Here is a 27,774-nt window from a genome sequence, read left to right on the forward strand (position 1 = left end):
GGGCTCCCTCCCCTTCCGCCATGCGCCTGTGAGGCCTCCCGAGCCCTGATTCCTTCCCAGCTGAGTAAGGAGACAGAGCATTTCTTTAAAATTATCATAACTATGCCTTTTCTGCAATAACAGAAAACTTCCTATTTTAACTGTTTGTGGAGACTTTAGAATTAGTGGTTCCTTGCTTGTTTTCTTACTAATCCGATGGTACTAATATTCTGGCTTGAGTTCGTAATCTGTGTTTGCAGTGTCTTCTCTCCTGTGGTGGTTGCCAAGTCCAATACAACTCACGACTTTTTTTCTTAAGGATTCAGGACAAGCTATACCACTGGTCGTCGAGAGCTGTATCCGATACATCAATTTATATGGTAAGCTTAATCTCAGGGCCGTGTCTTCAGCTCTTTCAAGGACAGGTGCCTGGCTGTTCTCATAAGAGATGAGACTCAGATTTTCATCTTGGTAGATGTCACGCTACTGCTCTCCTTATGCTCCGTAGAACAGCTGCTATTCTGACTGCTGTCTATGGAGCCTTCTGTGTTCGGGGGACTGAAGGTGGTGGTGAGAAGACCTGGGGACTCGGAACACTGCGGAGCAAGGGGGGTTCACGGGAGAACCATATTAGTTCCTTCCTCACTCCCACCCAAGCCCAGAGCTCTGCACTTTGAGCACTGACTGAGGTTGGCCATCCAGTCGGCTAATACTGCTAGACTGTGGCAAGCTGCGTGAAGGAAATAAGAGTGTCTGGGATTTGCTACATGGTGTTCCCAGCACTTAATGTGTGCCTCCATCTATTTATTTATTCATTCCTCCAAAAATATATTTCCAGAGTGCGAAGCAGGCACTGTTTCTGACAAGGGCAGCACAGCTGAGAACAAGACAAGCAGGCTGCCAGCCCTCGGTAGCTTTCGTGACCAATTAGAAGGGCAAGGAGATGAATGAGCAGAGAGATACATAGTCTAATTTCAGCTAGTGATAATGCCTAAGAGCTAACTAAGGGGACAGAGAATGGCTAGAGGAGGACAGGGCTGACTTGGCTAAGGTTGTGAGGAGAGCTGTCTCCGAGGAGGTGGTATCTGAGTAGAAGCCAAGCTTGGCAGTCCAGGTGGAGAGAATGGCTAGTGTCCTGGCCTAATACGGGGAGGAAGGCCCACGTGCCTGGACAGGACTGAGCCAGGAGGATGCGGTAAGAGACCCAGGTGGTAGAAATTCAGCATTGGTTAACAAAAGAAATGAATGACGTTTGTTGAGCACATACTGTGTATACAGACCAAACTTTAAAGCCTGCCTTTAAGGGTAAACACTTCCGTAAATTATAACGTGGAGAGTTGTTTGCTGTAGAAAACTGAATCTCGGGGAAAGGATCCCCGTCTTAATTTCCTTTTCAGATGAGCGAGGTCCTCTAATCTTCGATCCTGTAGGTCACTGTTTTGTCGTTACTGCTGTGTCAGATAGCAAGGTTGGCTCTTCTTTATGGCCTTGTAGAAACACAAGAAAAATGAGGTTGTCTCTTTAGTAAGTGAACCTTCCCCAAACTCCTCGATCCCAAGTTAGCATGCAGTCTAGACTCTGGATTTTCTTGAAGAAAGACAAAGTCTGTGATGGGCGAGGGGATGGCTGAAGGAATGATATTAATCATTCTTGTTCAAAATCTCTGTGACTGTTAAACCCCAGTGGCATTTGTTAACTCAGGTCAAGCTACCTGGAACAGTGCAACTGATGAGCTTGGTAGGCAACGTTTCACTACCCAGTTATTTGATTGAGCTAACCTGGGAGTTAAAGTGGAAGTTATTCACTGGTCCAGTGTTGATATAAATTTCTTGTTTCCTTCAAGCCTGAACAAGAGGCCATAGACATATAAAGCAGAATGTCGCTGAGAATTTGGACCAGCTAAAAAGTTCATTGTAAAGGCTCCTTTTGGGCTTCCACTGGGAGATGGCCATTGCAAATGGCTCTTACAAAGGATGATGGGAGAGAGAGACAGCAGTGGGGAGGGTCATCCATGTTCTCAGTGATCTGATGAGCTCAAGGCACTTCCTCTTCTTCTTTTTGTTTATTTCTTTTAGGACTCCAGCAGCAAGGCATCTTCAGAGTGCCAGGATCTCAGGTTGAAGTCAATGACATCAAAAATTCCTTTGAGAGAGGTAAGTACGAAGTGATCATCTCCAGCTTGTGTCCAGAGGAAGCCAGGGTGGGTATGAATGCATTTATTGGAGCCAGTGTTGTTGGGGCAGCTTTTATCAACATCCCTTTCCAGCTTCACCTTCAGGGACTTTACCTTGGTACCTTGAAATCACCCAAAGCGGGAGTTTACACCGCAGAAACTGGGCAACACTAAAAACTTTTAATTTTTCTTTTTTCCCCACTGTTGAACAATTACCAGGGTGACTTTCAATTACAATTACACATGGGTGACTTTCTCTGGTGAACTCTGCAGTGGTTGCTGGGGAAAGGGGGGTTTGGAATTATTATGCGAATCTGTAAAGTCTTCTGTGTTTTAGAAAAGTTGGAAGAATATATATAATATGGAGTGGCTTAGAACATCTTAATTCTCACTTTTATTGTAGTGTTCTTGGCAAAGCTATGCATTGGGAGGAAGAGATCATAGACGCCCCCTTTCCCTTGGGGAGGTTACCTAGTTCCCACTTTGATATAAAAGCTTATCAGAAATCAAATGTCCACCAGAAAGTGGCTTACTTAGTTCAGCCTCCCTTGGCCTCAGGATCCCTGATGCAGACAGATGGCCAGTGGCAGGGCCTGTGCAAAGTAAGGACTTAATAGGGTCAGGAAAAGCTCTGCCATTTTGATACCAGTGCATATCTTGCTGCTATAGTGAAACTTAGAGTCTGGGCATTTCTGTTCAAAGAAATAGTTTCAAACATCGTGCATGAACGCTAAGTTGCTTCAGTGGTGTCTGTCTCTTTGCAACCCTATGGACTGTAGCCCGCCAGGCTCCTCTGTCCATGGGATTCTCCAGGAATACTGGAGTGGGTTGCTGTGCCCTCCTTCAGGGGATCTTCCCAATACAGGGATCGAATCCATGCCTCTTATGTCTCCTGCATTGGCAGGAGGGTACTTTATCTCTAGTGCCACCTGGGAAGCCGCTTCTAACATTATGTTCCCTGGTGACTGAACAAAGTCCATCCTGGGGAGGAGAGAAAAGCCAGTGTTGGGGCGTCCTGAGCAAACCTCTGCTGTAGTCTCACAGCATTTGGAGGCATCGCATCTCCATAGTTTACTCCTCAACTGTGATCTGCTGCCTTTCTCTCTGAGCGGTTAGATACCAAGTTTGGTCTGAGGACCCCAGTCCCAAACCCATTTCCTCACAGTACACCACTTCCCTAATTACAAAGCACTTTCTTACCCATTCTTCCATATAATCCTACAAATAGCCTTGGAAGGTGTATACTTTGTCCCTGATGGTTGTGCTCTGAGCAGGCCTCTCCCCGAGGCTCCAGCCCTAGAATTCTCCTGCCTTTTTGCCAGGCCTGATTCACCCTTGCCCTGTCCTCCTGCTTCCATCCTGAGACCTAGCTCCAGGGTGGAGGAAACACCAGCCCGTCACCCTCATTGCCCCCAGCACAGAGCCTAGCATCCCTGGGCACTCTGGCTTGGAATCGGGTGTGGAGAGCAGGGTTGGGCTGGATGTGACTGTCAGTGACCTCCTAGGGTCCCAGGAAGCTTAGGTTTTAGATTCCACTCCAGGATCTGGGGCACTTAGAACCAGAGAGCTCCAGAACTGCCCTGCTCCATGCTCCTACTGAAGCATTTATTCATCCACTCAACAAGCCTCCTTTGAGCCCTGCAGTGCACTCGGTGATGGACTGGGGTCTGGAAATACAACAGGAACAAGAGACAAGTCACTGCTAGCTGGGAAGGTAAACGGCACGATCAGTGCAAGGATGGGGTAAGAGGTGGGTGGGAGCCACGAGCTCAGCTTGGGTGAAGGGGGAGGAATAGCAAAGCCTCAGAAGGCTTCCTGGAGGAGGATATACCTCAGCTGAGGCTTGAAGGGTAAGAGTCAGGGGAAGAGGGGAAAGGGCATTCCGGACCAAGGGAACAGCATGTGCAGAGCCCACAGAGCAAGAGGTATCCTCCCGGATAGGACTGGAAGTTCCTCGTTTCCCTGAGCTCCTCTCGGCATCGCCGGCCAGCCCAGCTGGAGTTTGGTTTCTTTATTTGCTTTGACTCCTTAGCACCCCTGCTGCCCTCTGTTCATTGTAAGTGAGCAGAGCTGGACCCTCTGGACCCTTTGCTGGTTCCTGGGAGCATCCTACTATACAGAACTCCTTTTATCTCGTGAGTAAACTCACTGCCTGGTGCCTCAGCCTGCTGACTGCCCCCAACCCCCTCGCATTTTCTTACTTGCCAGTGTCTTATTAGTAAGTACCCGGTTGTATTAGGCAGCCACGCCCAATCCCAGCAGCCCTGCTTTCTTTCCTTCCTGAATGTGATTTCTAAGGTCAGTACCTCCTGTTACTTGCTTGGGTGCCTTGGAGGGGTGATGTGCACATTAGAATTCTCTGGTCCTAACAAGCCTTAGACCGCAGAGATCACCTGACCTGAACTTCAGCTGAAGAAACTGCTTTCTTCTTTGCCTCGTGTGTCCAGTGAGGCTCCTCTCTGTCTCACCCTCACTCCAGAATGAATCTCATTCTTTTGCCAGCCTCGTCCTTCTGCTCCACCTGAGCCTACCTGAAAGCATGGCTTATTCTAAAATAAGTCCCTGGGATGTCTCTTTTAGAGAACACCCTTCTGGATTCTCTAGGCACCTGGTGCCTAGATTTCACATAAATTACTTTCTGTTTCTTGACATTCACCACCCTGGGTTTGGGTTCCTGACCTGGCTGATCCTCAAGAGCAGCTTCTCTCCTCCCCCTTCTCCTGAAACTGGCTTCCCTCTCCATGCCTGGATACTGTGTTCCCTGCAGATCCCCTGTAACCAGGTGCCCCAAGCCCACTCCTCAGGGCCCATGTGCTCTAATGTGTGATGGAACTTTCTCTCTAAGCCAGAGCATTGTGTGTTTTTCCTTTCTTCCTTTTATTTTTAAAATCTTAAACCCTCTAATCCCTGTAGGGTGCCTGTCCTTTGTCATTTGTTCAAACAGATAGGGGTCTTTTCCTCCTTGGCCCCTTTCTTTCTCTCTGGGTGAAGTTCTTGCCTACGTACCTACATTCCTATTGAAAGGAGCACAGATCTCTTTTCCTTAAGTTTCTGAATAATTACATGTTGGAAATCCACTCTTGGCTTATTATTCCTAAACCCACGTTCTTTTTCTTTTGACATGAGTCAAACCACAGTTTTAGTTGGGATTATGGTTTTTATTGAGGCTTCCCAGGTGGCTCAGTGGTAAAGAATCCACCTGCCAATGTAGAATGCAGGAAACATAGGTTCAATCCCTGGGTTGGAAAGATCCCCCTGGGGGGGAAATGGCAACCCATTTCAGTATTCTTGCCTGGGAAATTCCATGGACACAGGAGCTTGGTGGGCTACAGTCCATGGGGTCATAAAGAGTCAGACATGACTGAACAACTGAACACACACACACACATGATTTTTATTGTTGTATTTTGCCGTCAATACATCTTAAACTCACTGAGGTCTGAGATTTTTCCTGTAATCTTCTGGGAAAATAAAGGAAAGACATCATGGAAAGGTAGGAGTCAGTGGTTGTTCCGAGGAGAGAGCTGTGGTTCACTGTTTTCTTCCAGGCTAGTCTTCTGTCTCTGATTCCCCCCAGACCAATCTCCTGTCCTTTTTCTATGTAAAGATGAGAGAGCTGACAGTGATTGCTCCTTATGTGGAAGGGTGGCTGGAACAGGAGTCGATGGCCCTTTCATCCTGTGCCGATCAAGATAGAGTTTGGACTTGGGGCTGAAATCACTGCATATAGGGTCTGACACATTCTAGACTCAGGACCTGGTCTTTCTCAGATCTGTTTCCTGCCCAAGGAAGAGGGGTGTGAGCAGGTAACACAGGGAGGGGTTGTCACGTTGCGGAGCCCCACCCTTGAGGCCACCCGTGGGCTTCCTGCCACATCCCCATCCAGCAGGATGTTCCCCTGTGTGTTCACTTTCCCCTGGGTACAGCCCTGCCTGCAGCCTTTCAGCAATGCCTGGGTGACCTGGCTAAGAGCAGGGTGCAGGCAGGGCTGTTCGGTAATGATTCTACTTCCCTCCCTGGAAACTAGCTAGCAAAGTTGGAACAGCAACTTTCTCTCATATGTGCCTGGAATTTTAGCTCTAATTCTCTCCTGGAGGAAGCCGTCATTCACACACACCACCCTGCTCATCTCGAGCTCTTCTGGAGCCAAGTTGGCTAGCTTTGAAGAGAGCCGAAGGCCTGGGCTAGGAGGGAAAAATGTTTGATGGCTCCTTTTATGAGTGAAGGTTTCCCTTGTGGCTCAAGCTGGTAGAGTCCGCCTGCAATGCTGGAGACCTAAGTTTGATGGGTTTGGAAGATCCCCTGGAGAAGGGAAAAGCTACCCAGTCCAATATTCTGGCCTGGAGAATTCCAAGGATTGTATAGTCCTTGGGGTCGCAAAGAGTGGGACATGACTATGTGACTTTCATTTTCACTTTTATGAATGAGGGGACTTCCCTGGTGGCTCATGAAGTGCCTTCTGGAAGGAAGAGCAAGAATGCATGGTGTTTGTGTCTGTCAGTGTGTAGTCAATATATTAACCATACTTGACAAAGGGAGCTTGTATGGAGGGAATAAAATCCATGTGCTTCTGGATCATGAGACCACAATAGTAATGCATGGTACAACAAGGAAATAGCTTGATACAGCACAGAGTTTTCAGACTCTTCTGGTCCTTCAGAGGGGCCTCAGGGTTACTGCTGGGTTAGAGAAGGGAGCTGAGGTGGTGGGGCTTGGACCTTTCTCTAAATTCAATCACGGCAGCTTTGCTCATCTGTGGGAACTTTTTTCTTGAGAAAGAAAAAAAAAATTGGGTTTCTACTATAAAGGAAGGAGGGAGAGAAGGAGGAAAGGAAGATGACAGATGTGTGGATAGATAGATAGATAAATAGATACATAGGTACATACATAAATAGATACATAGGCCCCTGTGCAGACAGGCAGCAGACAGAGTTGAAAACCACAGGTAGAAGAAGGGATGTTTCCCAGGCATCATGAGACCTGGGAGCTGCTGGTGTCTGTTTTTGACTCCACGGGCAAGTTGTTTGATTTTGCGGCCTCAGCTTTCTCCCAGGAGAGGGGTGGTGCTGGAACCATGCCTCCTGTGGTGCTGTGTGAGGATTAAGAGACGTCACATGTGCCAGTGTGCTTCTCACTTGAAAAGTGCTATATTAGTAAAGCAATATACTTTTCAATGTTTTCTCTCTTCTTTCCCCATGAGAAAGTCTTGTGGGGTAAGCATTCGCATCTCCTCCTGTGGGAACATCTGAGCGGTGGAATGCAGTGCCTGGGCTGCCACATGTGGATGGTCGTTCAGGCTGGGCACTGCACAAGGGCACTCATCCATGAGGGCAGGAGGGAGCTGAACTCTGGCTCAGGCCCTGGAAGCTGCACGTCGTGGTTCAGAAAGGGGTGGGGGCGGGGTTCTTTCTCTAATTTGCACTAAAGCATGTTGGGGCTAGCAGAGGCCTGCCACTCACACACATTCTCTTCCCACGGAGGCAGAGTATAGAGAGATCCAAGTATGAATTTCCCATTCTGCTCTTCATTGCTTACCAGGCTTAGTTTGCTCTGGGCTGTTCTGGAAGGGGGAGGAGGTTGAAGGTGGTGTCAGGTTGCTGCCAGCTCCAGCAGCCCCCATGAAACTAAGAAGCACTGCTCTCCTGAGATGTTTTCCCCTCTGCAGTTGGCAAAAATTTAAAAGACATCCCACGAGCAGGGCTGTGGAGAAGCAGCCTTCTCCTACGTTGCTGGTAGGAGGAGAAAAATGGTGCAGCCCCACTGGAGGAGAATTTGGCTTTATCTGATGAAACCACACATTAGTTTACCCTTTGACCCAGCAATCCCACTTCCAGGAACCTACCACAGAGACATGTGGTAGGAATAGGAAGCATAGTTAGAAGGCTGTTTGTTGCGGCAGTTTATTGTAACAGCAAAAGATTGTAATGTCAATCCGTGGGAGACTGGTTGACTAAGTTATGGTCTATCCATGAAACAGAATACTTTGCAGCCATTAAACAAAATGGGGAAGGCCCAGCACCTGGCCCAGTGAACCCAGGGGCTGATGGACCGCCGATCTGCCCCGAGTACTCCAGGCCTGGTTTCTCCGGCATCGCCACTATGAAGAAAGTGGTTCAACAGCTCCGGCTGGAGGCTGGACTCGACTGGGTGAAGGTTTCCCAGGCAGCTGCAGATTTGAAACAGTTCTGTCTGCTGAATGCTCAGGCACTCTGCTGACTGGAGTATCTTCAAGGACAAATCCCTCCAGACCCCAGAAAGTCTGTTCCTTTTTGCAGCAAAAGGAATCTTCACATGGTTTTCTAAAACCACTTTTCATAAGCTGGTGAATATTCAAAGGAAAGCTAAATTTGAAGCCTGTACAAACGTCTCTCGCTGTAACATGGGCCGTACTCTACAAACTTCTACTTTTGTCAGTTCTTAACGTCTACCTTTCTGAATATTCATGAATTTCTGTTTCACAAGAAATTATTTTATATACACTGGTGGCAGCATATAATAAAATCTTAGTATAAAAACATTCCTGTGAACTGACATGGAGGGAGTTCTAAGATTTACTGTTAAGAGAAAAAACAAGTATATGTAGTAATAGAGGGTATTACTTCCATTGTTAGAAATGAGGGAATGTAAAAATGTATATATATATATATATATATATGTATTGTATTTGCTTATTTTTACAAAAAGAAAGATAGCAGGACAAATCAGATACTAATGAAAATGGTTAAATGTAAGGTGTAGGTGGGAGAAAGATAAGAATAGGGCTTCTCTGCAAGCAAGTTTCTAATCTGGTTTTGACTCTTGGACCACATAAATGTTTTTTCAAAATTGCGAAGTTTTTTTAAGATTTATAAAAAAGTAAAATCTCCCAAATTGAATAGAAACAGAAACAAATAAGCTGTATATCAGATTGAGAACCACACAGAGAATAACTTTTCAACATGTGCTCTGGTCATACAGTTTTTAACAGCTCTGTTGAATTTCATACTTTAAGGCTCACCTATTTTTAAAGTGTACATTTCTGTAGTTTCTAATATATTAATAGAATTGTATCTCATCGCTAGTCAATCCAGAGATCAAACCAGTCAACCAGTCAGTCCGAAAGGAAATCAAGCCCGAATATTCATTGAAAGGACTCATTCATGCTAAAGTTGAAGCTCCAATTATTTGGCCATCTGATGCGAAGAGCTGACTCACTGGAAAAGACCCTGATGTTGGGAAAGATTGAAGGCAAAGGAGAAGAGAGTGGCAGCGGATGAGATGGTTAGATAACATCATCAGCTCAACGGACATGAATCTGAATAAACTACAAGAGACAGAGAAAGACAGGGAAGCCTGGCATGCTGCAGTCTATGGTGTTGCAAAGAGTTGGGTGGTACTTATCGACTGAACAACAGCATTATCTCCAAAATCTAATTTCAGAAAATTATCATCATCCCTAAAATGAACCTTGTACCCATTCATAGTTACTCCATATACCGTTTATACCCAGCCCCCATTGCTAATCTACTTTCTGTGTTCTTTGCTTTAATAAATGTACTCATCTATTATATTTTTGGCTGTGCTGGGTCTCTGTTACTGCACAAGGACTTCCTCTAGTCGCTGTGAGTGGGGGCTACTCTCTAGCGGCAGCGCATGGGCTTCTCATTGCATTGTCGCAGAGCATGGGCTCCAAGGCATGCAGGCTTCAGCAGTTGCAGCTCGCAGGTGGTAGAGTGCAGGCTCAGTAGTTGTAACAGGCCTAGTTGCCCCTTGGCATGTGGCATCTTCCCTGACCAAGGATTGAACCTGTGTCTCCTGCATTGGCAGGTGGATTCTTAACCACTGGACCACCAAGGAAGTCCTCTACTTTCTGTCTTTTGATCATACATGTTTAGTGAGATACATTTGGAGAACCTAAAATATAAAAACAAAAGCCCTGCAAAAATATATATACACACATATATATCTATACACTCTATATCTATTGAAAGAGCCTAGAAGTTCTTTATAACACTCCTGTAGCAATGAACACACATAAAACCTAGATCTTGGTTTCTAAATACCATTCCCTACAAAAAACAAACAGAGCTTCTTGAAGAAGTATTTTTATTACAGGTCTGGGTCAAGGAAAGTACAAGGATTCAGAGACATCTTTTATGCCAGAAAGCAAGGAAGAGATCACAGTAGAGATCACATCAAAAGGAGATAAGAAAGAACTCCCCCTGGCCAAATTTGGGGAAAATCTGAGCATCCCAATGAATAGTGGGTAGTGGGTTAAACACATTGAATTAAAAATTATAAAAACAAGCCCATAAATTTTTTTTTTTTAAAGAGGCAGGTGGTGGGAATACGGAGAAAGGTTTTCTTTGTGGAAGAATGTCAGCTAGTAACTATAGATGGAATGACAGAATCAAAAAAATCACCATTTTGTTGAAACCCCAGGGTAATAACTGATTTGGAATGATGATGGAAAAATGATCATTGGATGCTCAAAACACTGGGTAAAATATGTTGAGTATGCTGGTAGGCTCATAGATCACTACTGTTTATAAAAATATCTTATATTTTATTTATACTGATTATTACAAAGGAGAAATTATACCTTTACAATGCAGAGATCTGGAATCCACCACTTTAACCCAATGATTAGATGTCATCCACATCACATTCTCGCCCAAAATGTTTAACCTGACTCTAATCATGAGGAAGCATCAGACAAACCCAGAGTGTGAGACATTGTATGAGGCAGGTGGCCTGGACTCTTCGAAAGAGCCACTATTATGAAAGGCAAACTAACAATAAAAATGTTAGAGTCTATTTTACATTAAAAAGGCTAAAGAAACATAACAACTGAATGAATGATGTGAACATTGATTCGATCTTAGCTTTTGAAAAATTCTATGACAGACATGGGACGATGGGGGAATGTTTGAGCAGAATCTGTACGTGAGATGGTGTTTGGAACTCTTGTTAATTTTCTTATGTGCCATAATGTTGTGTGTTGTGTGGTTATACAGGGGAAGATCCTTATGCTTAGGAGAAATGAGTTGAAGTATTTAGCAGTGATGTGTTATAATGTCTAAAGAGTACTCTCAAATAATTGAGCAATAATAAGTGAGAGAAACGGGAGAGAAAGCATATATGGCAAGATGAGTTTAAGTGTATGATGATGGATGTTCATTATTTTCATTCTACAATATTCTAATAGATTTGAACAGTTTCAAAATCAGTTATAGGGAGGCCTCTAAGTACACTGTGCTGGGGAGGCTGTTGCATCTGCCTGTCCTCCAGTTCAGGCTGGGGCAGGTCCCATCACCTGCCATCTGCACACACCCTGCCTCCTAACCACACTGAATCGTCATCTCCTGTTTCCTCTCAGGTGAAGACCCCCTTGTGGATGACCAAAATGAACGAGACATCAATTCAGTTGCTGGTGTTCTAAAACTGTATTTCCGAGGACTGGAAAACCCACTCTTTCCTAAGGAAAGGTTTCAAGATTTGATATCTACTATTAGTAAGTATTTCTCCAGTGGAATGATCAGTTCCTTGACAAGTCTTTATCGAAGTGGCACTCCAGGCTTATCGCTGCAGGAGGGGTGCTGTGAAAGACGCCATATGGCTCTTTTCCTCCTGGAACTTAAAACCTAGCTGTGGAAATAACAAGATGGTTTATAACAGAAGGGCTCATGGGCATGGTGCACCTCTGGGTATAGGAGGAGCTCAGAAGAGAAGAGGCAAAGGGAGCCTTGGATTCTCAGATCACACCCGAGGGGAAATGATGAGTCTTCCAGGAGGACTGGACTCAGGGATCCCGGGAAGGTTGGAGACACACAGATCAATGGGACCAGCGGGAGGGTGTCCCAACCAGTACGTGGTATTAAGAGATTGGAAGGGTAAAATGCAGCAAGAAAGAGAAGACATTGAATGCCTTGCAAGGATTCCATAGCTTTTCCCTTTGGGCATTAGGGAGCCACGGAAGGTTTGGGAGTGAGGTCAACAACTTGACAAACAAGGGAAATGATAAAAAAACATACATTGACTGGGGGCTTCCTCTGATCTTACTAGCCATCAGAGTCCTTCTTGACTGGTATTTTCTGTGGATAAAGGCAAGAGCCCAATCTCAGAGCTGAAGTAAAGGCACCTTGACTGTAAGATGCTGAAATCCAAGGCAACCTTTTAGAAATACATATATATTTTTTAAAATAAACTTCTAATTTTAGAATACTAGAATATTAGTATTTTGGAATAAACCCTTTTTTTGAAATAGACTCTTTAATATGAGCTGCAGAAAAGTTGCCCCACACTCAGGTTCACATATGGATGCTTTTCACAATGTTCTGAGGGATATTTGCAGCCAAGGAGGTGTGCCAGGATTTGATAAGCGCCAAGGGAGGCTTGAACCTCTTATTTGCCTTGAGTGAAAGACGCTTCCTCCATCCGCCCTTCTGCCCTTATACTTCCTGCTCATCTTTCCAGATCCACTTCAGGCTCCAGACCACCTCTCAGAAATCCCAGGCCACAAAGGCACATCCCTGTCTGAGCCCGGTGTCCCTCACTCAGCCGCTATTTCCAGAAGCTCCACTAGTCCAGTTCCAGAGCAGGGCCCTCAGCAGACGTGGTCTTCAGCCTCTGGTACAAGGTCACGACATCGTGTACCTTGAATCACAAGAGAGAGGAAGTCCTTTCTCAGTTCCCTCCTAAAGCCTTGATTGCATCAAGGAGGGACCCGTACAAGTCAGTCTCCCTGCAGATCAGAAAGGGCAGGGCCTCGGGCTCAGAAACTTGTATGCAAAACAGTGTCTGCCTATCATTTGGTAGCTTTGTTTTGCTTTTGTGGTATCTATTTTTATCTTACCTTCTAACTATGGCAAGTGATCCTGGTTTCTCATTTGCAGAGTGAGGTGAAGTCTCCTTTTTTAAGGAAATGTATTCAGGAAAACAGTATTAAGAAATGGTGATGGAGGTGGTCTAGGGCATTGTAACTGAAGCCACGGAATGGAGGGGCCCGAATGAGGGGCAGTGGACTCAATATGTGTGCGAGTCTTCCCCTCTGTGTGTGCACCCAGCCTGAGGCATCAGGCTGTGGGTGAAAGTAGGCTGGAGTGTGCTGGGCAGAGAAGAGAGATAACCAGTGTGTGCAAAGGCCTGGGGCAGGGGAGCCTTTGGAGGGCAGGGGAAAGTAGATAAGGCGGCCTGGCACAGCTCCTCCATGGGGCACCACTGGCGTTTAGGGTGGAGCAGTGCCTTTTGTGTATCCCACACATTCAGGACACTTAGCACCTTGGCCCCTGGATTCCAGATACCAGTGGCATCCTCTAGTCACTGACAACACCAGAAAATGTCCTGCATATGTGAAAGAGCCCCCGAGGTCCCCTCCCACTTCATCTGGGAAACGTGGCTCCGACACTTTGAGAAGGGGCGGCAGCTGAGAGATATAGCAGGCAAGGCTGGCTGAAGCGCCATCATGAAGGGCCTTGGATGCAGAGGAGAAAGGCGGAGAACTGTGTTTTTGAAGGAACATGGTGACAAAATGTGGAGGCTGGAGAGAGGAGGGGACACTGGGAGGGAAAATCATGTTTTTTGTCTGAGAAGGAAATTGACCTGGGCTTATGCATCAGCCCTGCAGATAATCCTTGCAGCTTTTATAGCTCACTCTTAGCACGAGCTCTCTCTCTCTCGACAGAGACAAGCCCGCAAAGCACCTTTTTCTCCTTACTAGCCCCAACTCTGGCTTGACTGATAAAATGTCTGTATCTCTAGGGCTGACCTGAAAACAGGGTCAGAGATGAGATCCCAAGCATCACCAGGCTCTTTGAACAACATACAGCTCAGGAGGTGGTTATTTATTCAGTGTTCATTTCCTGAGCACCTACTCTGTGCCGGGCCTGTGCTGCAGCTGATCTTTTTAAAGAGTTTAATAAAACCTGGTCCCTGCTTGTGTTTGTCGAGACTCATAGCTTGTAGGTGACAGAAACTCAACTTACACTGATGTAACCTGTAAAAGGGAATATATTGGCTCATATACCTGAAAAGTTTAGGCCCAGCTGGACCCAGACCTCATATGACATCTGCAGGAGTCTGTCCCTTCCATGTCTGTGATGTCATCGCTCCTGGGAATCATCTTCTTCCCACTGAGCCCCCAGCTGCTCCTCTACCTGGTTTCAAGAGGGAACTTCTCTCTGTGTTTTCTCCAGCCAAGTCCCAAGGATCAACCCTGATGGTTCTGACTAGGCCATGGATCCCTCCCTGGGCCCCGCCCCATGCCCAGGGGATCATGATGCCAGGGTCATATTTCTGCCTCTCGAACCAAGTACAGTTGCCTCCCCCTGAACCACATGGGCTGATCTCACAGGTGAAAGTGAAAGTGTCAGTTGCTCAGTGGTGTCTGACTCTTTGCCACACCAGGGACTGTAGCCCGCAGACTCCTCTGTCCATGGGATTCTCCAGGCAAGAACACTGGAGTGGGTTGCCATGCCCTCCTCCAGGGGATCTTCCCAATGCAGGGACTGAACCCAGGTGTCTCGCATTGCAGGCAGATTCTTTACTGTCTGAGCCACAAAGACCTTGCAGGTAGGCTTGCAAATGTTTGCATGGGTCTGTGAGGATGAAAGATGCCCTGAAAAAAAAAGCCCCTTTTGTTACAGAACTGGAGAACCCAGCTGAGAGGGTGCACCAGATCCAGCAGATCCTCATCACCCTTCCCCGCGTGGTCATCGTGGTCATGAGATACCTCTTCGCTTTCCTCAACCAGTGAGTTGCCTGGCCAACAAGGGCCCCTCTCTGACTCAGCCCTGGCCTCCTTGAGGAGGCGGGTATCCTGGGGCTTTTGCAGAACACAGCACCCTCCTGAACTTGAGTAGAGCCCCCCAAAGAAAGAAAGTACAGGGGAAGAGTCACCTTTCCCTGGCTCATGGGTACTCCTCTCTCATAGCCTCTCACAGTATAGCGACGAGAACATGATGGATCCCTACAACCTGGCCATCTGCTTTGGGCCCACCCTCATGCACATCCCCGATGGGCAAGACCCTGTGTCCTGCCAGGCACACGTCAACGAAGTCATCAAAACCATCATCATCCATCATGAAGCCATCTTCCCCAGCCCCCGGGAGCTAGAGGGACCTGTGTATGAGAAATGCATGGCTGGAGGGGAAGAATATTGGTAAGATTCCATTCTTCTTAATATTATTGTCATCATTGTTCTTGTTATTATTGCTGTTATGCCAGAACAGTGAGAAACCCTTTGATTTTCGTACTGCTTTTTAGTCCATACTCCTAATATATTTTCTCATCTGAGATTCATAGTAGCCTTATATGAGGGATAGATACATCAGTCAAGACTCTCTTGGTTTATAAGGGACAGAAATATAACTCAAACTGGCTTAAGCTAAATGGGAATTTATTTTTAACTAAAAAGTCTGGGATCATGGCTACGGGTGTAGCTGGATCTGGGGGTTCCGCTGTTATCGTCAGGACTCAGGCCTGTAATTCTCAGTCCCAGCTCTGTTCTCTTCTACACAGGCTTCATTTTCAGGCAGCCTCTCCCTTGATAGTTTCAAGAAGGCACCTGATAACTCCAGTGTTTAGAGCCTGTTCTCTCAGCATCCCCAGTGGGAAAAAAGCTTTTCCTTCCCAAATGCCTCAACACAAACTCAAGTATTCTGTCTCTTCCTGAAGCTGGGGTCTGGTGAACTGATCATATCAGTTAGGAGAGGCAGTGCTGCCATTGGCTAGGTGAGCTGCAAGCCCACCTCAGACAGCAGGGCAGGGGACAAGCCCCATCTCAGCCTCTTGCACTGAGAATGCCACTTCCCACACTTGTCCTCTCCCACCTAGAGTTCTCTTTTTCTGGCAGAGAGAGTTCACATTCTTGGAGAGCTCCACACCAGGTCAACGGGTGCTAGTTGGGCATCTCTGTGTGCCTTGGTGCTACGCTGGGTCTTGGGAAAAATAGTTTCTTTTATTTTTTCAGTATTTTTTAAGGATGGTTTTAGTATTTTAAAGTCTTTTTTGAATTCATTCATTATTTTTTTATTTTACTTTACTATACTGTATGGGTTTTTTAATTTTTTTTTTTTAATTTTTTCGCCGTAAGGCATTTGGGAATCTTAGCTCCCCCAACCAGGGATCAAACCCTCACCCTCTGCACTGGAAGGCAAAGTCTTAACTACTGGACCACCAGGAAAGTCCCTTGGGAGGAGCATTTTAGAATCTTACCAAACTCAGGCTTGACTACCTTCCTAAAGCTAAAACCTTAAAATGTGGTGAAAATAGGACATTTTTTATAGATGAGTTGGAGGCAGAAAATTCAGAACACCAACCAACAAAGGCCAAAGGGCTCCTAGTCTTTCTTTCTTCCCAATCCAGGACAACATTCAGCTGTCTATTTAGGTATTACCCACCCTGCTTTCAGCCAGGTGCTACAGGGGAGTTTGTGTTTTGATGATCAGAGCATTCCTGGACTCTTGCCTCGCTAAGTTCTGTGGGCACATTTGGGCAATTGCTTCAAAGAAAGGAAACGTTCCAGCCCCGTCGTTTCTCTGCAACACCTCCCTGCATAGAAACCTGGGCCCGCTGCTCTCTAATCTCATTTGAGGTCCCAGGAGCAGGTCTGTCCCTGTTCTGTAACAGAGATCCAACAGCCAGCAAGCATACTTTTAAGACAAAGAAAAGCTTTTCAGTTTTAAAAGTTTTTGTAGCCATTACCAGCTTTCTTTTCTTGCTGCAGTGTATATATATATATTTGTATATATATATATATATAGTTAGTTAGTTAGTTAGTTAGTGTTCTGGGAAGATACCTACAGATCATAGCATACTTACCAGAGCACTACATACAATAACCAAGCTTTTCTTAATCCCATTTGTGCCCCATTAACTATTAATTACATGGTAATTTTGGACAAGTTTTCAAAGCCCAAAAGGAGGATTTGGCTGAGGGTCTCATCAAAGGGGACAACATTCGTTCATTCCCCGTATGGTTACTGAGAATCCGTCCTGCGCCAGGCCCTAGGCTGGGCAACAGGGAGGCAACCCAGCCAGAACTAACCCCTGACACGGCCAGGGGAGGGAGGACAGGCAGTTCTAGGAGTAGGGGTCCCGGAGCCAATGTAGGGAGGTTAGAATGGCTGACTAAAGGATACAGTGGCTTGATTGAGACCTGTAGGATGAACTGGGCTCAGCCAGGCAAGAGTGGGCAAAGAATGTGCCAGGCCTGGAGCATGCAGTGAAATAAAAAGCATTTCTGTTTGACTGCAGTGTTGCAGGTGACAAGGGGACCGTGAGGGAGGAGGCCCCACGGGCCAGCAGGAGCCAGGTTATGGAAGGTCTTAAACCATTGTGTAGTCTGGACCTTATCCAAGAGAATTTTTCACAATAAAGCCCGTATCCCTTTAAATGGTATTGTAAATATCACGTCCTCCAAGAAGCCTTCCTTGGCACCCTGTGTAGGTCCCTTTACAGCTCTTGTCTCAGCTCATTTGTGCCTATATAACACATTCCAACTTGCGGCACTCTTATTTCTCAGCCCATGAGAGCACAGTCTGTATCTGTACTATGCATCAATGCATGCCTCCTACTTGGCACCATGCCTGGCATATGTTAGTATATCAGAACTCAATGAATGACTTGATTAAAAAAAACTGATCGGCTGACTCTGTGAATGATCCCTGGCCTCAAGAAGCTTATAATCCAGTGAAGGGGCAGCAGCTGATGAAATTATCCCAATGCATTAATACTGAATTTTCCAGGCCTGGAGTCACTCTATCCCTATGCCCATGATGGTTGCCAGCCTGCTGGCCACCTAGGCTGCTGTGAGTTTTGCAGGCCACTCTGAGAGGCAGCCCTGAGGAGCCTGTTCCTTGGGAGCTTCAGTCACCTCGCTGAGCATGTTGCCTCTGCTCTAAGACAGAAAGCCAGGCCACTTGGATGACTCTCAGTACACTTCCAAAGTTCTTTTCTTTTCTTTTCTGCCCTGGGGTCTTTTCAAGGATAAACACCAGGGCTTTACTGCCTTCGAGATCTTACAGAACACTTAGGCATCAGCTACCATTGCCAAGAAGACAGCCCAGCAAACTCTAGAGCTGGGGCAAATGGAGGAGGTTACTCAGGGAAGCTTCCTGATGGGTGAGGGGGCCAGAGTGGTTTTCTGTTAGACAGGTCTGTGGGTGGTCAGCTGGAAAAGATGGGATGAAGTGGGCTCGATGTGATCTGGGTCAAGGCTCAGAGGTGGGTTGGGCCAGTGCCTGCGAGAAGCTGAGGGCAGTGTGAGGGTACAAAGTCCCCCAAGAGACCCCTCCCCATGTTTCCTTGCAGTGACAGCCCGCACAGCGAGCCAGGGACCATTGATGAAGTGGACCATGATAACGGCACCGAGCCTCACACCAGTGACGAAGGTGAGTGAGGGGGAGTCAAGGCGAGGAGCTCACCTGGGGGCCTTCTCATGCTGTGTCCCCACCTGCCTGCTCATGCCTGTCCGCCTGCTGCGCTGATCTGTGCAAACCCCACCCCCACCTTGCCAGCTTTGCCAGTCAGCACATCATCCTCGATAGCAGAGAGAGAGACCCAGAAAGACCTCCAGTTCACCATATCCCAGCATGGCTTGCCTTCTCCCCTTCTGTGTCCTGCCTGGCCCGAGTGCAAATTCTAAGTGACCAGGGTGTCCTGAGTGGAAAGCAGGCTCTGTCCTCTGCCCCTCCCCATGCTGGGCTCTGTTCTGCACCCAGCATGTGCTGGGACGTGGGGCACCCAATGAACCAGACATGGTCATCAAGGCGCTCCTGGTCTTATCACCTGGCAGCTGGAGGGCAGCTCCCCACCATGCAGGGTGATAATTCCAGACTACAGGAGTGACCCGGTGCAGTGGGTTCCCCGAAGACGAGGCCAGACAGTGGTGACCCAGAAGAGTGTGTGCAGGTAGAGGGAGAAAGGCCGACCTGGGCTCTGAGCGACTCCTCAGACCTTCCACCGCCTCTAGATAAGGAAGTGGCATCAGACTTACCTCTGGGGAGCGTGAACTGTGTAGCCGAGCAGTCTGGACGATCTGGGCCTGAGGCCAGCGTTTCCATTAGGCAGATCAGGCCCACTGCCCAGGACCCACAGTGCTGCTTTCAGGGCCCATGAGAATGTTCTAATTCATTTCAAACTAAATTTTAAAAACAATATGAGCCTGGATTATTTTCATCTTTATGTCAGTGCAGTCATAAGACACAATTTTGATATTTTCTTAGTGGAGGAAGGGGCCCGGGCAAGCAAGGGTACCTTGGGCCTGAGACCTCCAGTGCTGCCCTGTGTTGACTGAATACAGTCCTCTTTTCTCCCTGTGATAGTTTCACTGTTTAAAAATCATTATTTACTAGTTTTCTTACTGGCCTTTGTGTTTCTCTTGGGGGCAGTCCCAGGCCCTGTTAGCCACCATTTGGGTCAGGAGAGCTAGGATGTACTCTGGTAAGTTTCCTGGGAGTTGGTGTAAGAGGCAAGACTCTTACATAGGTGGGTTTTCATATTCTAGTAGGGCTATTTCAGTTGCTAGTCACAGAGCCTTCAACTCAAACTGACGTAGGCATAAAAGGGATTTAGATCATACACTTGAAAATCCCAGGGTAGGCATGGCTTCAGCCACGGCTGGATCCAGGAGCTTAGTTGGCCTTGTCAGGGATGTGTCTCCACCTTGCTCTTCTGCTTCCCTGAGTCGACTTCATCCTCCGAGGGGATCTTCCTTTTGCGGTGGTCTCTGACAGTTCCAGGCTTTCATTGCCCTTTTACCCAAAAAGCTTCCTTTTCAAAATGATTCCAGTAGGGTTCCTTGGTTGGAGTCTCACTGCACTGCCTTGAGTCATGCAGCCGGGCAAGAATCCGTCACTGTGGCCTGAGAGGGAGCTGATGGGTTGGGCCTGGGTCATAGGGCAGGAAAGTAAATCGGGGCATAATGTTCAGCTCTGCTAGAATTCTTAGCGATGAAAGCCACCCTGAGCTGAGAAAAATGTCCTGCAGAGCCTACTTCAGGAGATATGAAGGCTGCCACCTTCTGTTTGCAGTGGGGTGCTCTTCTCTTTCCTCTTGTCCTCTCTTTCCTACCACCTCTCGTCCTCCTTCTCACTCTGTCACTTTTAATAGCCCCCTTCTCATTCTCTCCATCTGTGGCTTTTTGACTCCTGCTTATGTGCATGTGTGCGTACACACATGTGCAACTCTTGTTCTAGATCTTACTCTCAGGCTTTCTTCTTCCACTTCTACTGGGGGAAAGCACCTCTTGTCCAACAAGATAGACTGATTTCTCAGCACTGAGACCTGTCAGGGCTGCTGCTGGTGGAGGCAGATGTGTCTGTGGGGAGGCAGGTCAGGCGCCCCCTTGCAGCGTTCCTGGGGCCTCAGATCACTGTCAGTCAGCCTGCACCTGCTGTGTGGCCACCCCGTCTCGTCACTGTGAGGTGGCAGGTGCTGTGGGCACCAGGACCATGGACAGGGACGGACAGAGAGCACAGGGGCTTGCTGCCTCAGGACCCCCCCGGCAGGCTTCACCCCACCAGAGAGGAGCCTTCAGAGGAATTTGAACAAGAGTCTCATGATGTGATTTATGATTTTAAAAGATCCCTCCAGCTGCCGTGGGGAGAAATGACTCTACCAAGCAAGAATGAAGGCAAGGTTTCCAGGGAGAAGGACAGCGATGTCTGGACGGGCGAGGAGGGGGTGGCATTGGAGGTGGTGAGGCTGGCCAGATTCAGGGGACAATTTGACGGAAATGCTGATGAGTTAGCTTCTGTGGCCTGAGGGAGTGGGCAGATGGTTGTTCTGTTTCCTAAGATGGGGAAGATGAGGGGATGAAGCAAGTTTGAGGAGGGGTGTGAGGGAGATTTGGTAAGCTGTTCTATTTTGGGTGTGATGAACCCAAATGACAGACTTCCTAATAAATGGTAGCTGTTATCCCTGTTTCTACCCCACACAGTTGCACAGCGACATCTGCAAACACGCGAGCTTTCTCTCAGCTTGCAGCTCAGCTCTGCTCCTCATCTTCTCTTCTTTTCTCCCCCTCACATTTTCCACTTCTCCTCACTCCCCCGCCCCCTACTCCAGTCTACCGCCAGTGACTGCTGGAGCCAGTGGAGTTGAGCGAGTCTCCGCCCTGGGCAGTTCCTTCAGCAGTGCAAAGGGTGGGCTCAGAAGAAGCCCGTGGGGCCACACCCAGGAGCACCCAGCCCTCGGGGTTCAGCTCTTGGCCTTGCAAACCCTCTGGCCTTTCTCTCTCTAAAGCCAGGCAGACACGTAGGTTAGTAGGTACTGCTAACATAGGGATGGTGTGAGAGTCAAAGATGCAGCAGAGAGTACAGAGATCTCTCCATTTTACTGAGAAGGTGACTCTGAGTCAAGATCTGAGTTTATTTGACCCATTTAGCCGGTCTGTCATTTTGCGTCAACTTTGTCAGAATAGCTTGCAAAGACACTTGTCAGGGAACCAGCTGGGGAAAGCTGGCTTAACTGTCCGATGCCTGCTCTCTACAGCAGGCTGTCCCAGGCACTGAGGACTGGGTCCACCCAAAGGCCACTGCATCTCACGGGGGCACCAGCCCAGTCTTTCTGAGCCAGCTACTCACAGAGCAGAGACCTAATGTGCGTGGGTGGGGTGGGGAATAACAGGGAGGGATGACTTCCATGCTGTCCATGGCCCTTAGGAGTCATTAACTCTGGTATTAATAATAACAACAACTGCATCTCATATGAAGCTAATTGTGTTCCAGGCACTGTTATAAGCTGTTCATGTGTAATAACTTGTTTAGTCCTATGACAACCCCATAAAGTGGGTGCTATTCTTATCACTCCCATTTTACAGGTGAGAAAACTGAGACTTAGAAAACAGAACCAAATTGTCAAGGTCACCCAGGTAAAAACAAAAAAGTGGTAAAGCCAGGTATTGTCGGCTTAGCTCCATGACGGACAGGTAGATGGCTGCATGGACAGGATCAAGATGATCCATGAGGACAAGAGAAGAGACTGTCCTGATGGATGCTCAGCACCGGGAAGATATCCACAGGCTAGAGAGAGCAGGGGCCACCACTCTTGTTTATTAGCATTTAATAGGTTTGTCTATTTATATAGGTACATGCATATATTTTCTTTTTATAGTATTAAACATCTTTGTGCTTGCCTTAAAATACAAGCACATTAACACTTATACATGACCCATTTTCTACGTAGCATTTCTACCCATTTGCATCTCTTAGGGTACAGGCTTTCAGTTCAGTTCAGTTCAGTCGCTCACTCGTGTCTGACTCTTTGCGACCCCATGAATTGCAGCACGCCAGGCCTCCCTGTCCATCACCAACTCTCGGAGTTCACTCAGATTCACGTCCATCAAGTCGGTGATGCCATCCAGCCATCTCATCCTCTGTCATCCCCTTTTCCTCCTGCCCCCCATCCCTCCAGCATCAGAGTCTTTTCCAGTGAGTCAACTCTTTGCATGAGGTGGCCAAAGTACTGGAGTTTCAGCTTTAGCATCATTCCTTCCAAAGAAATCCCAGGGTTGATCTCCTTCAGAATGGACTGATTGGATCTCCTTGCAGTCCAAGGGACTCTCAAGAGTCTTCTCCAACACCACAGTTCAAAAGCATCAATTCTTTGGTGCTCAGCCTTCTTCACAATCCAACTCTCGTGTGGATCACAATAAACTGTGGAAAATTCTGAGAGAGATGGGCATACCAAACCACCTGACCTGCCTCTTGAGAAATCTGTATGCAGGACAGGAAGCAACAGTTAGAACTGGACATGGAACAACAGACTGGTTCCAAATAGGAAAGGAGTACGTCAAGGCTGTATATTGTCACCCTGCTTATTTAACTTATATGAAGAGTACATCACGAGAAACGCTGGACTGGAAGAAACACAAGCTGGAATTAAGATTGCTGGGAGAAATATCAATAACCTCAGATATGCAGATGACACCACCCTTATGGCAGAAAGTGAAGAGGAACTAAAAAGCCTCTTGATGGAAGTGAAAGGAGAGTAAAAAAGTTGGCTTAAAGCTCAACATTCAGAAAACAAAGATCATGGCATCCGGTCCCATCACTTCATGGGAAATAGATGGGAAAACAGTGGAAACAGTGTCAGACTTTATTTTTTTGGGCTCCAAAATCACTGCAGATGGTGACTGCAGCCATGAAATTAAAAGACACTTACTCCTTGGAAGAAAAGTTATGACCAACCTAGATAGCATATTGAAAAGCAGAGACATTACTTTGCTGACTAAGGTCCGTCTAGTCAAGGCTGTGATTTTTCCAGTAGACAGGCTTTAACACAAGTTAAATAGATAGTAGGCATAAATAACTGTCCTGCTCCCCTGAAAGTCTCCTTCCCAAAGATCACTAGCTGCATGGTCTTGAGCAAACATTTAAATTCTCTGCAGCGCAGATTTCTTTGTCTGGTCCCACCCCATTAGCTAAAGACATAGTTGTTTTTTTGTTGGTCAGTTGCTCAGTCGTGTCCAACTCTTTGCGACCCTATGGACTGCAGCATGTCAGGCATCCCTGTCCTTCACCATCTCCCAGAGCTTGCTCAAACTCATGTCCATTAGTAATTATAATTATAATCACAAGAGCCTCTATAAGTTGAATACTTAATGTATGTCTGTGCTATGGTGAGAACTTTCACATATTCTCTTTTTCTTAATATATTGAAGTCTTTCTTCTTATCTAGATATATTGATATATACAGTTTATTAATATAAGGTATATGGGATAATGATTTGATATATATATATAAATGATCACCACAATAAGTCAGGTTAACATCTATCACCACACATAGTTACATTTTGTTTTCTTGTGATGAGAACTTTTAAGATCTACTCTCTTAGTAGGTTTCAAATATACAACATAGTATTATTGACTATAGGCACCATGCTGAGTATTACGTCCTGTGCCTTATTTAGCCCCTGGAGGCACGCGCCTTTTGATTCCCTTCACCCATTTCATCCACCTCTCACCTCTGGCAACCACCAGTCTGTTCTCTGTATCAGTGAGTTGTTTGTTCCTGATTTTAGATTCCACAAGTAAGTGAAATCGTGCGGCATTGTCGTCTTCTGTCTGACTTATTTCACTCAGCATAATGCCCTCAGGGGCCATTTATGTTGCTGCAAATGGCAGGATTTCCATCTTTTTACGGCTGAACAATTTTCCATTGTCTACATACACCGATCTTCTTTGTCTGTTCATCTGTCTACGGACCTTTCGGTTACTTCCGTATCTTGGCTATTGTAAACAGTGCTGCAGTGAACATGGGGGTCTGCCCCGTATCTTCCCAAGTCAAATGTGCTCATTTCCTGTGGGTAAATACTCAGAAGTGCAGTTGCTGGATCACATGGTAGTTCTGATTTTCATTTTCTGAGGAGCCTCCGTAGTGTTTTCTGTCGTAGGTGCACTTGTGTGAATTTCCACCAGCAGTGCACAAGTTCTCTTTTCTCTGCATTCTCACCAACTCTTGTTTGTTGTCTTTCTCATAACAGCCATTCTAACAGGTGTGAGCTGGTATCTCACTGTGGTTTTGATTTGCATTTTCCTGATGATTAATGGTGTTGAACATCTTTTCATATACCTGTTGCCTATCTATCTTCTATCTGTATGTCTTCTTTCATGCTTTATCGTTTAATCCTCTAAAGGCAACTGAGGTGTACAGAAATTATGTAATCTGCCTGAGGTCACACAAGCAAGAGGTGACAGCTGGGCAGTAGGAGTATTTCAAGGACAAGAACTGTGTTCTCACTGGTTAACCCAGGCAGGGCCTGTCACTGACCAGAGAAGATTACAGCCCTGATGGGGAGATGTGTGTATGCAAAGAGCTATGCTTGACGTGTAACCCCAGTAAGAATTCTCCCTCCCCCCAAATTAAGTTTGTGGCTGTGCACGTTAGCTCAGGCCGCCATCATGGACTACCTCAGACTGAGTGGCTTAAACAGCAGAAATGTGTTTCCTCACAGTTTGGGGGGCCAGAAGTCCACGGTCAGGGTGCCGTTCGGGTTGGGTTCTGCTGAAGCCTCTCTTCTTTGCTTGTAGACAGCTGCCTTCTCACTGAGTCCTCCCATGGCCTTTCCACTGTGCCCATGCAGAGACAGAAAGAGAGCTCTCCGCTGTCTCTTCCTCTTCTCAGAGGGACACCAGTTCTATCATATATCACTTAAGCTTAATTGCTTCCTAAACACCTCATCTCCAAATACCATTACCCTGGGAGTTAGGATTTGGGGGAAGACAGAGTTCAGTCTATAACAATGAGCTCTGGAGAGAAGCTTCTGGGAACCTTTAAAAATTGTGTACAGCATTTTACATGGAAGAGAATCCACACACAACACCTGTTTGACCTCCTACAAGGTAAGAAGCACCAACAGTGTGATATGTGAACAAAGAGGGAAGGAGTTCATGGGAAAATGGAAACAGAGCTGGTATTTAAGGGACAGAAGAAAGAGAATTTTCTTCTATTATTTTTAAAATGTGAAAAGGGGCAGTGGAAAGGAAGGATGTAGTATTTCGACCCCCCTTTCCATCTTGGGAAGTGAGGTAGCCTGCCTGAGGTCAGCATGGGGAGCGGATCTGAGCCTAGAGCCCAGTACCCTGAGCCCCAGCTCATGCTACCCTCACCAGGCATGCTGTCTGCGCTGCCCCACGGAGCCAGGGCCCTCTGACTGAGGCTCCTGGGCTGCCTTCTGCTGTCCTCATGGATGTGCTTGCCCTTGCTTTCCTTCCAGAAGTGGAGCAGATCGAGGCCATCGCCAAGTTTGACTACGTGGGGCGGTCCCCGCGGGAGCTGTCCTTCAAGAAGGGAGCCTCACTGCTGCTGTACCACCGAGCCTCCGAGGACTGGTGGGAGGGTCGTCACAACGGCGTGGACGGGCTCATCCCACATCAGTACATAGTTGTACAGGACATGTGAGTGGGCATTGGGACCTTCTGTGAAGAGTGTCAAGATGGATTAGTGATGTCTGGAAGGGGCACAGGAACAGCAGCGCTGGATTATATGCCAGCGATTTGCTCTCCCTGCTGTGACACACTTGGTCTTCTGTGAGAATGGATTATGTCTCAGCTCCCTTTGAATGGCGATTGATTTAACATATAAGCAAATTGTTCATACTTCACAGTCCACAGGGACAGTGTTTTGCGCTCTTGGCTTGCCATCCTGGCCCACCTGATAGCCTCCGGGGCATTTCTCACCCACTCTGGTTCTCAGTGTCCATTGGATCTTGCCATATACCTTCGCCCTTCAGGGCCTCCACTGTAACCCAGTGGCCATCCCACTGCCCTCTTAACTGCCCACTGTTCTCTACCTTGAGATAGCTCTCCCAGGAGAGGGGCAGAAACAATCATCCTCTCATTTCCAGCTAAGAGGGTACTATTAAAAAAAAACAACAACAAAAAACTTTAGGCCTTAAAAAAAAAAAAAGAAAAAAGCTCTACATCCCAAACACCTAGCCCCAGCATCAAGCCCAGAAAGTAGACACCTTCCATTCTTGGAAAAGCTTTGACAGTTCCTGTGTACACTCCCTCTGAGTTCCAGTCTGGCTCAGGTTGAACTGATTTACCAGGCTGCAGGCTGGGCCTCAAGGGGAGGGGGCCAAAGGCATACATCTTGATGGCAAAGCAGACCATCTGGAGCCCGAGAAAAGTCCAGGTCAGGCAAACAACAGAAGAACCCTATGGAGCCCTCTGACGTCCCCAGGCCTCTGAGGACAAGGACAGGAAGGATAGAGGAAGGGAGAGGGCGTAGGGGGCAGTGGAAAGAACACCCCAACAAACTCCAGCCCCTTCACATTTGTCCAAAGTCAGGGGTGGGGGAGGGATGGCAATGCCTTCCTCTTCCCTGGCTGAACCCCAAGCTGCTGCTCCCCGAGCCACATGAGACTCAGTGCGCAGGGCTTAGCTTGCAGGCCCACTCCCATTTTTCCTTCACACCCTCCGGCATTCAGCTTGTCCTAGCCCAGAGCAGCTTGGAGAGACCAGTTTAGTCGACGGAGAGTGGTGCCCCAGAGCGCCTCCTGCTGGGAAAGCGGCAGCGGCGCAACCACGAGCTGTGGGTGTGGATCCAGCCCCTCAGGTCTCAATACATCCGGGTTGTTGGGAGCGAAGCTCTCCCAGCTCACATCTGTCCTTCTCCCCAGGGACGACGCCTTCTCTGACAGCCTGAGCCAAAAGGCCGACAGCGAGGCCAGCAGTGGGCCGCTGCTGGACGACAAGGCCTCCTCCAAAAACGACCTGCAGTCCCCCACGGAGCACATCTCGGATTACGGCTTTGGGGGGGTGATGGGCCGGTAGGAAACTCGGGTTCATTCTTTCCTGCTCGTGCAGTGCCCATTCGGGCCTGATTCGGGAGAAGGAAGGGCAAGGGAGGGACAGAGGGAGGCTGTCGTGGCCCCTTGTTTCCCATAGGATGTGACGCTGGGCACGCCTGCTGGGCTGGCTGGAACTGGCCTCGAATGGCAGGTAGAAAAGCGATCCAGCTTGGGACAAAGGAGGAGAAAGAGGAAAGACTTATACAGGCAACCAGTCCTTTTACTTAAAATACTAATAACATGGGGGAGGGAGAGTTACAAATTGGCAAGTACTTTTCCTCTCTCTCCAGTTCTTAAACCGCCTCCCCACTTTCTGTTGAAAACCTAAGTTGTTATATTTTAA

At 47.3% G+C, this 27,774-nt stretch overlaps 1 protein-coding gene across 4 annotated transcripts in view; it reads left to right on the forward strand.

Annotated features, from left to right (window-relative positions):
* The window catches only part of SRGAP3 (SLIT-ROBO Rho GTPase activating protein 3), a 247,345-nt gene that overhangs the window by 209,210 nt on the left and 10,361 nt on the right, over window positions 1-27,774 (forward strand). For all 4 annotated transcript variants that reach the window (XM_018038363.1, XM_018038364.1, XM_018038365.1 and 1 more), the window contains exons 13-20: window positions 299-359; window positions 2,055-2,132; window positions 11,511-11,645; window positions 14,776-14,881; window positions 15,063-15,290; window positions 18,443-18,522; window positions 25,854-26,034; window positions 27,261-27,410. In XM_018038363.1, the coding sequence (XP_017893852.1) occupies window positions 299-359; window positions 2,055-2,132; window positions 11,511-11,645; window positions 14,776-14,881; window positions 15,063-15,290; window positions 18,443-18,522; window positions 25,854-26,034; window positions 27,261-27,410 (1,019 nt within the window). The remainder of the gene's footprint in view (window positions 1-298; window positions 360-2,054; window positions 2,133-11,510; window positions 11,646-14,775; window positions 14,882-15,062; window positions 15,291-18,442; window positions 18,523-25,853; window positions 26,035-27,260; window positions 27,411-27,774) is intronic.

Source organism: Capra hircus, chromosome 22 (genome assembly GCF_001704415.2).
Source record: "Capra hircus breed San Clemente chromosome 22, ASM170441v1, whole genome shotgun sequence".
Lineage (NCBI taxonomy): Eukaryota > Metazoa > Chordata > Mammalia > Artiodactyla > Bovidae > Capra > Capra hircus.